Source organism: Canis aureus, chromosome 19 (assembly GCF_053574225.1).
Source record: "Canis aureus isolate CA01 chromosome 19, VMU_Caureus_v.1.0, whole genome shotgun sequence".
Classification (NCBI taxonomy): domain Eukaryota; kingdom Metazoa; phylum Chordata; class Mammalia; order Carnivora; family Canidae; genus Canis; species Canis aureus.
Window position 1 is genome coordinate 49,633,353 of NC_135629.1, and position 12,092 is coordinate 49,645,444.

Here is a 12,092-nt window from a genome sequence, read left to right on the forward strand (position 1 = left end):
GCTTCGTGGCTGTATGTCTGTCAGCCTTGGCATGCCACCAAGAATCTAGTCTATAATACAGGGGTCTGTTCTGGGCCCGTGTAGGGTCTCCAGGCTTCGCGGTCCTCGCCAACAGAAGAACTAGAAGGGATGAGATCCTGGGACAAGCACGTTTTTCCAAGTGGAGATTTTAAGTATTGTTAGTTGAAACAGCTACTGACCTCACAAGTCCCTACTAAGTTCTAATGCAGTTTCTCAACTCCATTAGAGTTTGGGTTTGTTTTTTTGTTTTTTGTTTTTTTTATATATATATATACAGATTCTGGGGCCAGAGTCAGGTTCTGAGGCCGGGGTGTCCCCCCTTTATGTACCTGCGCCCCGGGTTTGGAGGTTCGGTAAAGACCCCTCTTCCCTAGGAAGGAGCCTAGGAGAGAGAAAGGTGTTGGCCCCCTGGGCCGCACCCCAGGACAGGGCCGCGCCAGCACCCGCCCAGGTCGCCTCTCTCGGACGCGCGCGCCCCCCCCCCCCCCCCCCGACAGCCAGGTTCCGGGAGCGCGCATGTGCGCGGGGGCCCCCCGGGCGCGCAGCGCGAACCGGAGCGGCGCGCCCCTCCCGCGTGCTGAAATTCAAACGAGGCGAACTCCCTCCGCGCGGCGCCGCGCCGGCAGAGAGGTCGAGGCAGGGGCGCGTCGGAGGGGCCGCGTTCCCAGCGCCGGCAAGTCCGAGCTTCCCGGGGCGGGGTCGAACCCGCGGCCAACGTGAGCGCCGGAGGCTTAAAGCGCGGCGGTCCTCGCCGGCGACCCCACGATGGCTACCGAGCAGTGGTTCGTGGAGCCGCTCCTCCCGGGCCCTGGGGAAACACCGCCCCCGGACGACTTGGAAGCTGGGGCGCAGCTCTGCGGAGACGCCTCCTGGTTGGCGTCCCCTGGCGGACCTGGGGATCCACCGGAGGCGGAACCGGAGGACGTCCAGGGGCAGCTGCAGGAGGCCTCTACCGCTACTCCTTCCCCCGAGCCTCTGGCCCCGGGGCCCGCCCCGCCTCGCCTCCCCTTGGACACCATGTTCAGCCCCATCACGGAACAGCTCCGCTACCTGCTCAAGAAGGCAGATGATTTCCAGAGCTACTTACTTTACAGGTGATGCTGGACGGGGTCCTAGCTCCCGAGAGGGTAACTGAGTTACCTGAGGAGACTGAGGAGAGGGTAACAGTACAAGCAACACACGCTAGGTTCCCAAACTCAAAAGCATCAGAAACCAGAGACAGTAAACGAAGCTCGTTGATTGGGGATCCCATTTCGAAGAGTGATGAGGACTATGTAGAAATTCGGGGTTAGGGAGCACCTGCTATTATGTGGCCCCCAGGGGCTGCCAATTCACGAGGACTTTTCTCCCAGTTTTTTAACTGTTGGCTTATATTTTGAACCCTGGGCAAGCTAAACAAAACCAATCTGTGCCAGATTTGGCCCATGGGCTACCAGTGTGAGACACACACACACACACACACACACACACACACACACACACTGAAACCCCCAAGGGATAGCATGATTCCCAGCCCAGGGGGAAAGGGGCTGTAATTCTCACATTTCCAGTATCCATTGGAATCCTCTGGGAGGCTGTTTAAACCCTAGATTTCTGGGCTCCACCCTACAGGAAATTTTGAGTGAAAGTCAGTTGCAGAATTCAGGTGTCAGCATCTTAACAAGTGTTCCCAATGGTTTTGATGCAAATGATCCTGGAAGATATTCTGAGAAAGGCCTGGCACAGGGGGAATTTTTAATAGGGGGTCCAGGCTAGGGGTACAAGTCGGCAGTGAATAGAATGGAATGGACTCCAGGCAAAGGCCTCCTTTTCTATTTAGCAGGGACCGCGTGCAGAAGGAACAGCTGGCCAAGGCCATGCCCACCTTCTTACAGATGTGTGAGCCCTACTTTCTCTACCTGGAGGCAGCTGCACGGAGTGTGCCCCCCATCTACGGAGCCCTGCAGGAGCTGGTCCGAAAGGGGGTGTGTAAAAGGGGGTCTAGGGTTTCCTAGACCCCATGCCCTTTTCATCAGAACCTCAGGAGTGGGAGATGGTGGGGGGAGGGCGATCCTGGCAGGCCAGCTAATCTCATTATGCCCCTTCTTCCATGCAGCTGTTGGAGATATCCCAACAGCTGACCCTGCGCCTGGAACAGCTGGTCCTCATGTATGCCTCCTTTGGGTTCGTGGACCTGGAGGAGACTGACCCCCTAAGGTAAAAGGGTAGGAGACTGGAATGGGGGTGGAGAGAGGGTGGAGTCCAGAGCCCTGCCTCATTCCCCCACTCTCCTGTCTACTGTCAGCATCTCCTGTTTCTTCTGTGGGAGGTTCTCCATCAGCCCTTCCCATGAAGTGTCCATCTTCAGATACTGTGCCCCAGCCGCCTACACCGCCAGCCGCTTCCCCCGATACCTCTATAAGAAGATGCGATGGAACCTGGAAACCACCCCAGAGCCCAGTGGCAGGGGGCAAGATTCCCATGTGGATTAGTGAGTGCCCTTATAAAACCAAAATTCTCCCCTCTCTTTGCAGAATGCCAGTGTGGGCCTCTGAACCACCACCACCACCACCACCACCACCACGGAAAGCCAAGCAGGAAACCAAAGCTCTTTGAAAGGCCATCCCACCTTAAAAAATCACCCTTCCATTAAAATAAAAATCCTCATCTTAAAAGTAGGCTAGCAGGGAGAAAAGGCCTCAATATTGAGCTACATCCCTACCTGAGAATTTGAGGGCAAATTCTGATGAGTTTCCACTTGCTCCCAAATTCAAAGCCCTCAACAGAAGCTAGTTAACTGCTCATTCTTAACTGATGCCCCCTCCCCTCCCAGCTACTTCCTGTGCTATCGAGATACATGGGAAGACACAGGCAAGAGCCCGGCCAATTCGTGCCCCCAGATCCAGAAGCTGTGGTCCATTGGCCGCTGGGTGCCGCTGGGACCTGCGGAGGATGACCTTTATTCATGGTAGGAGCTAGGGTGATGGCAAAGTAGGTTTGCGGCCTGGAGGGAGGGGCGGAACCCCACCAAAGACCATCCACTTCTCCCAACATTGTTTCCCTTGGTAATAAGGATAGCATTTTATTGTGCCCTGAAAAGTGCTTTATGCAGACTTGTGTCACAACCCATTTAAGTCTGTGCTACAAGCCCCATCTTACAAAGAAGTAAACAGGTGCTCAGAGAGGTTAAGTTACCTGCCTAAGGACACACAGCAGCTGGGTGATAGATAGGCCAGGCCAGGGATAGAGTCGTGCAGCCTCCCAGAGCCATTACCCTCTAGGTTTCTCCTCAACAGGGAAACCACTTTCCCCCCAGGGTTCTTCCCACCCCCAGCTGAAACAAAGCCTCTTTCAGCCACAGCCTCTCACTCGAGGGGAGGGGCTCCCGAGGAGCAGGGGGCGCTCACGTCCAGGCCTGTCTGTCCTGGCCCCCAGGATTTTGTGCCCGCAGCCGCCGGGAGACTACCAGCAGCTGCTGACCATCGGCTTCGAGGAGCCCTCGCACATGCTGGCCACCGACCTGCTGGTGCAGATTCTCACCGGCCAGGCAGGCCCGGCCCGGCCCCCGAGCGCGGCCGGGCCCGCGGCGTGGGCCGCGCAGGGGTCTTGAGCCTGGAGAGAGGATGGGAGCTGGAGCTTGACAGTTCCAAACTCCAGGAGAGGGAGCAGGGGAGGGGCTCACTCGTTCTCCCAGGGCACCTCGGCCTCGCCTTCCAAAGGGCCGGGCCGAGCTGGCCAGTCCGCGCCGGGTCCGGCCCGGCCGCGGAGCACTGCGCGTGGACACACCAGTTTTGCGTTAAATAAAAGAAAGAAAGAGGTCACAGGCTCAGCGTCCGCTCCGAGTGCCGCGCCCCACCCCTTGGGGCGAGGAGCCCCGCCCACTCGCGCGGCCTTCTGGGAAATGTAGTCTTTGAAACAAAAACGAAGTCCCCCTCGACTGGCGGACAAGCACACGGGGCATGCGCAGAGGCGCACATGAAGCTAAAAGGGAAGTAGCAGTGCCTGTCAACAACCGGAACCCAAAAAACCGCAAGTTTTGGGTAGCCGGGAAATTCAACGCCCAATGGGGGAAGGGACCCCGGAGCCACGCCCACTCTCGTATTTTGACCCGGAAGTGACTTTTTTACCGAAAAGACTATATTTCCCGACGTGCCCCCGGAAAGGGCCCGGGATCAGTTTCCTAAAGGCCGGAGTCGAACCTTCCTCTTGCAGCTTTTGGATCGTGGAGCGGGCAGGTCGTCCTACTCCGCGGGGTGTCCGGGGCGCTGGCGGGTGGGAAAGCCGTAAGGATCTCCAAGTTGGGATCTCTAAGCGTAGCTCCGACCTTGGACTGGAAAGGAGACCCAGGTTGGGAGAGGTGAACTCACCTGCTCAAAGCTCCGGCGAGCAAGTGGCGGAGCTCGAACCTCAACTGGGTCTTTGCGATTGCAGCTGGTCCCTTGCGAGAGGAAGGGTGGCCTTCCTGACCCGCTGTCACTCATCTGCGAGGTACCCCTCCTTTAAGTCGTGCCTTTTCGTTCCTTGCAGCTTTTGTGGAGTGGGAGCAGAGACCTAACCTTGACCCTTTTGAGCAAAGCACTGGCTTACCTGGCACACAGTATTGTAAGCCCCTGTTTAAGATGACAAAAAGAGACGTGTGAAGTAAAATGAATCAGGATCGGAAAGCAAAACCCTTGGTCTTTTTTAGGGGGCCGTGTGTGTGTGTACAGTTTCTGACTTCAAGGATTGTTTAATCTGAATGAGTTAAAGGGGTTTCTGAAACTCCCTCATACTGTGTTAGCCCCTGTGAATTACACACATACATTGTAAGACTCTTCAGCTTGGTTCAATAGAAATTTAAATTGAGCCACAAATGCAAGTCACATACGTTACTTCAAACTTCCTAGTAACCACATTTTTTAAAATGAGGTAAAAAAAAATGACATTAATTTTAGTGATTTTTATTTAACCTAACATATCCAAAATACTGTTTCAGCATATAATCAGTGCAATAAATTATTGAGCTATTTCTGTTTTGGGGGCACTAGGTCTTTGAAATCTGGTGTGTGTATATGTATATATATATATTTTTTTTAAGATTTTATTTATTTGAGAGAGAATGCAAGCGGGGAGGGGCAGAGGGAGAGCAAGAAGCAGACTCCCTACTGAGCAGGGAGCCCAGTAGGGGCTCCATTCCAGGACCCTGAGATCATGACCTGAGTTCAAGGCAGACCCTTAACTGACTGAGCCACCTAGGCACCCTGGTGTGTATTTCACACTTACAGCACATCTCAGTTCAGACCAGCCATACATAGCTTTAGACGGTCTCCCCTTTTTTCCCCTAATATTTCATTTTTTTATTTGAGAGCGAGCGAGCACAAGCAGGGGGAGCAGCAGAGGGAGAGGGAGAAGCAGGTTCCCCACTAAGCAGGGAGCCTGACATGGGGCTTGATCCCAGGGCTCCAAGATCATGACCTGAGTAAAAGGCAGACACTTAACCCACTGAGCCACCCAGGAGCCCCTAGACTGTCACCCTTAAGGCAAATCCACAGGCCACTTAAACCAAAGGTTTCTGATGCATGGTGGCAGTACTGGCAGAGGAAGGAAACAGGCTTGATTTCCTGGATCCTGTTGCTCATGAACTGTCTATATTCATGAGTCTCCAACTTTATCATGGAATCGTGTGGACGTTCTGATTTTTAAGTCTGGGGTGGGGGCCCAAGAATGTGTTTGTGACAAGTTCTCAAGCCATCCTGATGCTGCTGGTCCGAGGACTACACTTTGAGAACTGCGAACCTACCCCTACGTGATGATGTTCTCAAACTTGGCTCCATGTAGGAAACACCTATAGAGCTTTAAAAAATACTGAGGCCAAGCTCCCTGTCAGATTTTGATTTACTTGGCATAAGGGTGCCTCATGTAATTTTAATTTGCAGGAAAGGTTGAAACTCAGGTCCACACTTACATAATCCACTCTACAGGCTTCGTTCTTAGCTCCCCTGCTGGGAATTAAGAAGCAGCTCTGGGTGTTTCCATTTCCCACCTTGGCAGCACTGGATCTTTGCTTTCTCTGCAGAGTCACAATCAAGTATGTGCTCAGTGTCCTGATGATGGGATCAAGTAGTTTCTTTTTGGACTGAGCTTCTCTTGGGGTGCATGTTGTGTGAGCATTCTTTCATTCTTCATCAGCTACTTGTCCTCCTTATGTAGAATCAAGACTGTTGCTGGACCTGGGGCATACAGAGTTGGACAAATCCAAGAGCTGAAACAATGAGTCTAAAACATTCCTGGGGAATGCCCGGGTGGCTCAGTGGTTGAGCTTCTGTCTGCCTTTGGCTCAGGTCATGATCCCAGGGGCCTGGGATTGAGTCAGTCCTGTGGGAAGCCTGCTTCTCCCTCTGCCTATGTCTCTGCCTCTCTCTCTCTGTATGTCTCATGAATTAATAAATAATCTTAAAAAATAAATACATTAAAAAATTAAAAAACATTCCTGGGTCTTTTCTGAGTCTCATGCACCCCTAAAAAGCTGGTACCCTGAAATCATGGAATATAACTGTTCAGATACATTTATTCAACTTATGGTGTTCAAAGACTCTTGAACCCCTTGGGTTGGGAGAGAAATTAAGGAGGGCTTAACAAATGACAGCTACAAGCTGTATTGCAAGCAAGTGTTGCTTGTTGCAATTTCTGTGTCCTACCCACCCACCCACCCCCAATTTTAAAAGTTTTCTAAATAGTCACATTTAAAGTTCAGTAGATTTCTCTCTTTTTTCAAAAAGATTTTATTGGGGCACCTGCGTGGCTCAGGTCTTGATCTCTGGGTCCTGGGATCAATTCTCCTGTTGTCACAGTCAGGCTCCCTGTTCAGTGGGAAGTCTGCTTCTCCCTCTGCCTCTCTTCCCTGCCCAGGCTTGCTTGCTCACTATCTGTGTTTCAAGTGAATAAAATCTTAAAAAAAAAAAAAAAGCTGCCCCAGTGGCACAGCAGTTTAGCACCGCCTGCAGCCCAGGTTGTGATCCTGGAGACCCAGGATCGGGATCGAGTCCCACATCAGGCTCCCTCTACCTCAATCTCTCTGTGTGTCTCATGAATGAATAAAATCTTTAAAAAAATAAAAATTAAAAAAAGATTTGAGAGAGAGCATGCACTAGCAGGGAGAGAGGCAGAGGGAGAAGCAGACTCCCCTGCTGAGTGGAGAGTGGGACATGGGGCTCCATCCCAGGACCCAGAGATCATAACCTGAGCTGAAGTGAGATTCTTAACTGAGTCACCCAGGCTCCCCTTTTAAAGGCTGGGTTTCCTCCGTGCTTTTGGAAGTCAGAAGCTTTGATGCCACTGAGCTCACTCATTGGTAGTACTACTGATATGGAGGAACATTTACCTGCCCGCTGAAACAAGGCATTTTCTAGCACGCTCCGCTAATGTCTGTCGGGTCTACAGGCATGTGAGGTTTGCCATAGCTGGACAAATTATAAATGGCCTTGTGCGCCTTGCTAAGAAGCTTGTACCCTTCACCACCACCCCCTTTGTTGGGTACCTGTTGTTTCTGTCCCCAGAGCAGGAGCAACCTCTTATCACCTCTGTCTAGCCCGCGCCCAGCCCGAGGCATGCATGCCGTAGGCACCAATCGTTGTTGGCGAAGTCTGGGAAAAGGCCGGGCTTGAGCTCATTTGTCCGAACGCCGCAGTTCGCGCCCGCGCCGCCAGGGGGCACCAGGATCCGCGTCGGGCCGGGGGAGAGCCGCAGCCCCAGAACTGGGAGATAAAGGGCACGTTCTGGGTTCCGGTCGGCGCCTCCTGCGCTTTCTCAGGCCTTCCTCCGCCAGACGCCCTCCTGCCCCAGCCCAGACGAAGAGGACCCAGAGGAAAACAGCCTGTACTGCCCAGAGAGAGGGGGCTTTATTGGGGGAGTGAGGATAGCGCAGGCGGTGACCCTGGCCCTCTAATAGTAAAGGCCAGAGGGCGACGCCAGTTGGGTTTGCGGTTAGACTGCGAGGAGCTGGACAGTTTCGCCGGCCGATTGAGAGTGTTTCCCAGTGGAGACTAACAGTTTTATAGACGACACCGGTCAATTTCACAAAGTCATGTCCAAGGGGGTCTGGTCGATTTGATCCTCCCCTGCGTGCAGACCGCGGGCCCTCCAGGCCTTCAGTGGATTCCGAGAGCACTCCTGGGCGCCCCCACCAGTTCCCTCTGGCAGAGGGTCCCAGCCTGCTGGCATCTCAAGGCTTCCGCTCCTCCTGGGGAGAGGAGGCCAGACGGAAGGCCAACGTCAGGCACCCGCGCCCCGCAGGAGCGACACCCGGACCCAGGGTGGGGCGCTTTGGGCCCCGGGACAGCCGCAGCCTCCTCACCCCGGGGCCGTGCCCAGAACTTTGCGTCCTAGCCCAGAGTGACTTCCCAAGGACGTGGGGGTGCATTTTCCTTGAGCCAGCACCCTGGCGCCCGCGGAGGAGGGGGGAGGGAAGAGCCACTAGCGCTAGAGGCCAGAGGGGAAAGGGAGCTCCCACCTGCTCCAGGCCGCTCTCCGATGACTTCCTGCGGGGAGGCCAGATCACCGCCAGCTTTCCGTCGCCCCTGCTCGCTGCGGGGGAAGGGAGCTCAGCTGGGGTTGCCCCTCCTGTCACCAGCTGGAGGCGGCCAGGACCAAGGAGGCCGGCCGCGCCCCTTAAACACACAGGCGTCTACCCTCCTTCCCACGGAAGCCTCCATCCTGAAGGAGGGAGCAACCTGAAGGAGGCAGGCGAACCCAGGGTGGGGAGGTGGAAACCCCTAAATTCAGAGGAGGATCTGGGAGTGCCAGAACTCAGGCGGGGTTCCCTGGAACCCGATAAAGACTCCTAGAATCCTCCTCCTTTCCCCACCAGGAGCCTAGGTGAGGTGGATTCGGGAGGCGACCATTCCGAGTTGGGGGTGGACCCAGGGAAGCGGGCAGCCCAGAAGCGATGGGCAGGGCACGGACAGTTGAGGGGTGGGGGTGGGGGGGGTCCCAGGACCCTGGGAGCCCTGCGTGGGTACCTTGAGGGCCAGAAGAGAGGCCACTGGAGTTGGACTGTCGGTGAGAGCGGCTGGAGCCCACAGTCCCCAGCGTCAGGGCGCGCGTGGCTTACCCGTGAGGCTGGGCGCGGGCTCCTTGAAGTCGGCGGTGCCGTAGACGCTGAGCCGCTGGCGCTGCAGCTCCCGCTCGCGCTCAAGCACCTCGCGCACCTCCTGCTCCAGCAGCGACGGCGCGACCCGCGGCGGGGCGCGGGCCAGCACCGGGCACCGGCTGGGCACGGCCAAGCGCGGCCGGCCTCCGGGATCCGGAAGCCCCCGCGGGCCCGCGCCGCCTTCAGCCGCCGGCGAGGAGCCGCTGCCCCCGGCGGCCTCAAAGAATCGCTTGAGCTCGCCCAGCGGCTGCGGCGGCGGCCGGGCGCACGGCTCCGGGGCTGCGGGGCGCGCCAGCGCCGCCTGACGGTGGGCCTCACGCTCGATGTCTCGCTGCATCTGCGCGCCCGCCCGCGCGCGCTCCAAAGCGCGCGGGAGCGCGGGGCCGGGACCCGGCAGGCTGAGCACCGGCCGCACACGCAGCTCGACGAGTTCTCGGCCTGCGCGGCCTGGGCTCAGGCCCCGGCTTCGGCGCAGGCTCTCCTCGCGCTCGCAGCTGCGGCGGATCTCTCGCTCGATGGGCGTCTCCATGAGCGGCTCCCCGGGCGCCCGCTGGGGGGTCTCGGGGCTCTGTAGGAAACGCTGCAGGAGGGCTTCCGAGCCTGACCCTGAGGAGGAGGTCTCGGGATCCCGAAGAGGACACTGCTGGAGCACCCTCGCGCTTCCAGACGCCTCGGGGTCGTCGTTGCCAGGCCCGAGGCTCTCAAAACCCCCAGCTGCGCACGGCCCGGGGCGTTCCGCGTCCAGCCCCGCTGGTGCCCCAAGGACTTGGCTCTCTTGCTCAGGGGTCTCCACACCCTGCTCTGCGGAGGGCAGGGAGACCTTGCCTCCCGGCCCGGGGACCCCGCCGTCCTGCTCTGCCGCAGGCCCCGGGACCTCGCTGTCTGACCTGGGGGGCTCGGGGCCCCGCGCTTCGGGCGACCCCAGGGCTCCGCTCTCCGGCCCGGGGGCCTCGGTGTCCAGGGTTGGGAGCAGCTCGAAACCCTGAGTTTCCAGCGCCGGAGTTCTGATGCCCAGAGCGGGGACGCGGTGCCCTGCGCGGCACCTGTGGCACAGTCACCGCCCGCAGGTCCCAAGGCGTCGCCTACCTCGGCCGCTTCTCGGACCCGCCCCTGCCCTCCGAGAACGGCCCCCGGGGGCAGGGTTGGGCGCCGCCCCCTACACCTGCAGGGACGACTACGGCCCGCCCCGGCCCCGCCCTCGGGGCGGGGGCGCCCCCGCGGGGCTGCGCATTTCGCACTCTGACGCGCCTCGGGTCAGCTCAGGGCACCAGGCTTCTGGTAAGAGGGCTCCCTGCGCTCGGCCCGCCAGCTGGGGGACAAGTCCGGGTGCCGTCCGACTCACGGGGCGCCACCCTGGCACCTTTCCCCCCCACCCCCGTCCCCGCCATTCCCAGGAGGCTTGACCCCCAACTGTGCCCTCCCTGGGCTGGGCCTTTAAGCCACTGGCCCTCCGGCGCTGGTGTCCTCCAAAGCCATCTTTCCGGCGCCTCGCTAGCCCCGCCCAGGCCGCCGGGCAGCGACGCCCTTGGCCTCGGGGCCGTCGATCCACATTCCACGCCTGCAGCGGACGGCTCAGACTCGAGGGGGCGCCAGGAGCCCTCTCAGGGCGCGCCCCGGGCTCCCTCCGGGTTCCTGGGCGCCCCGAGGCCTCTCCGAGAGGTGTGCACCGCCGCTTCCAGCCCAGAGGCTGCTCTCCCCTCACCCCTCCCGGAAAAGGCCGCCTGGCGTCCGCGGCCAAGTGCGCGTCCAGATTGAGGGAAGAGGGAGGGACGGACACAGCGCGGCCCGGGCTTAGCGGAGCGGCTGCGACTGAAAGGCGGTCACCCTGGGACCCAGGCGGCTGGAAAGGCCCGCAGAGGTACCCAGGCTCGCGGGACGGAGAAGCTCTGCAGCTGGCGGCAGATCGTGGCCGGAGGCTGCCCTCTGGCCTCACTCCACCATTCTGGGGTGACCAGGAAGAAAGATATAGTTACCTAGAGAAGGGGGGGTACACAGCCTCACTTCCTGTTCCTGCTGGGTGGTGCCAACAAGGCTCCTGGTCCCACCGCGCCACTGAGCCCTTTCCGTCCAAGGACACTGAGGGACTTCGTCTGTCAGACCCAGTCACTGATTCCTCCCTGACTGCCTCTCCGTTAGCTTCTTGGTCTCCGGGGGCACCATCTTCGCCTGGTTCCCTTCCGACCCTCCCAGGTATTTCTTCTCAGACGTCTGTTTCACCTGCAGCAACAGGCTTCCTTTTTCTCCTGCTTCCCGTGGGGTTGGCTGATGAGAGAGAAGGGAGTGAGGTCAGCAGGTTTATGCTAAGCCCCCTCTAACCCACACTGCCGGCCTGTGTCCCTCCACTGCTGGTGCCACTCTACACACCTGTCTCAAGGTCAAGGCATGGAAACAGCACCACCACCCCCCATCCCCCTGTACTGCTGCTAACCCAGAGTGTCTTTTTTTTTTTTTTTTTAAGTTTATTTATTTATTTTAGTAATCTCCACACCCAATGTGGGGCTCAGACTCACAACTCTGAGATCAGGAGTTGCACACTTCTCTGACTGAGCCAGCCAGGAACACCTCCTGACACCTTTATAAATCAACTTTAAAAAAAAAAAAGATTTTATTTATTTATTCATGAGAGACACACAGAGAGAGGCAGAGATGTAGGCAGAGGGAGAAGCAGGCTCCCTGTGAGGAGTCTGATGCAGTACTCGATCCCAGGACCTCGGGGATCACACCCTGAGCCAAAGGCAGATGTTCAACCACTGAGCCAGCCAGGCATCCCTGTATTAAGTTCTCATCAGTTACTCGGTTTGGGAACACAATCTCTCCTGCCAGCACTGAGCCCCTGACCAATTCCAACCTTACTTTAAACACCATCTCTGTGCTGGTGTCTCAGATTTATCATCTTGCACTTCTCTGGGTTGTAGACTCATCTCCAATACTCCTGAGTGTAGCAAATAGGTCAAACTGGACACTT

At 57.6% G+C, this 12,092-nt stretch overlaps 2 protein-coding genes across 6 annotated transcripts; one reads left to right on the forward strand and one right to left on the reverse strand.

Annotated features, from left to right (window-relative positions):
• The first annotated feature begins 636 nt into the window (after window positions 1–636).
• Window positions 637–3,814, forward strand: C19H19orf67 (chromosome 19 C19orf67 homolog). 4 transcript variants are annotated; one of them, XM_077859681.1, is made up of 6 exons: window positions 637–1,115; window positions 1,841–1,985; window positions 2,117–2,217; window positions 2,369–2,491; window positions 2,834–2,968; window positions 3,436–3,814. In XM_077859681.1, the coding sequence occupies exons 1-6, from the start codon at window positions 787–789 to the stop codon at window positions 3,608–3,610; spliced, it is 1,008 nt and encodes a 335-aa protein (XP_077715807.1). In that variant the 5' UTR covers window positions 637–786; the 3' UTR covers window positions 3,611–3,814. The 4 variants fall into 4 exon arrangements, with proteins under 4 accessions (XP_077715807.1, XP_077715805.1, XP_077715806.1 ...); XM_077859679.1 differs by having other exon boundaries at window positions 639–1,115; window positions 1,844–1,985; window positions 2,306–2,491; XM_077859680.1 differs by having other exon boundaries at window positions 640–1,115; window positions 2,306–2,491; window positions 3,356–3,579.
• A 4,041-nt stretch (window positions 3,815–7,855) lies between these two features.
• MISP3 (MISP family member 3) lies at window positions 7,856–11,483 on the reverse strand. 2 transcript variants are annotated; one of them, XM_077859682.1, is made up of 4 exons: window positions 11,345–11,477; window positions 9,089–11,069; window positions 8,489–8,562; window positions 7,856–8,218 (listed from the first exon to the last, which is right to left on the reverse strand). In XM_077859682.1, exons 2-4 carry the CDS (start codon window positions 9,654–9,656, stop codon window positions 8,201–8,203), a joined length of 660 nt encoding a protein of 219 aa, XP_077715808.1. In that variant the 5' UTR covers window positions 9,657–11,069; window positions 11,345–11,477; the 3' UTR covers window positions 7,856–8,200. The 2 variants fall into 2 exon arrangements, 1 of the variants encoding a protein (XP_077715808.1); XR_013358092.1 differs by having other exon boundaries at window positions 8,997–11,483.
• Window positions 11,484–12,092: the final 609 nt, after the last annotated feature.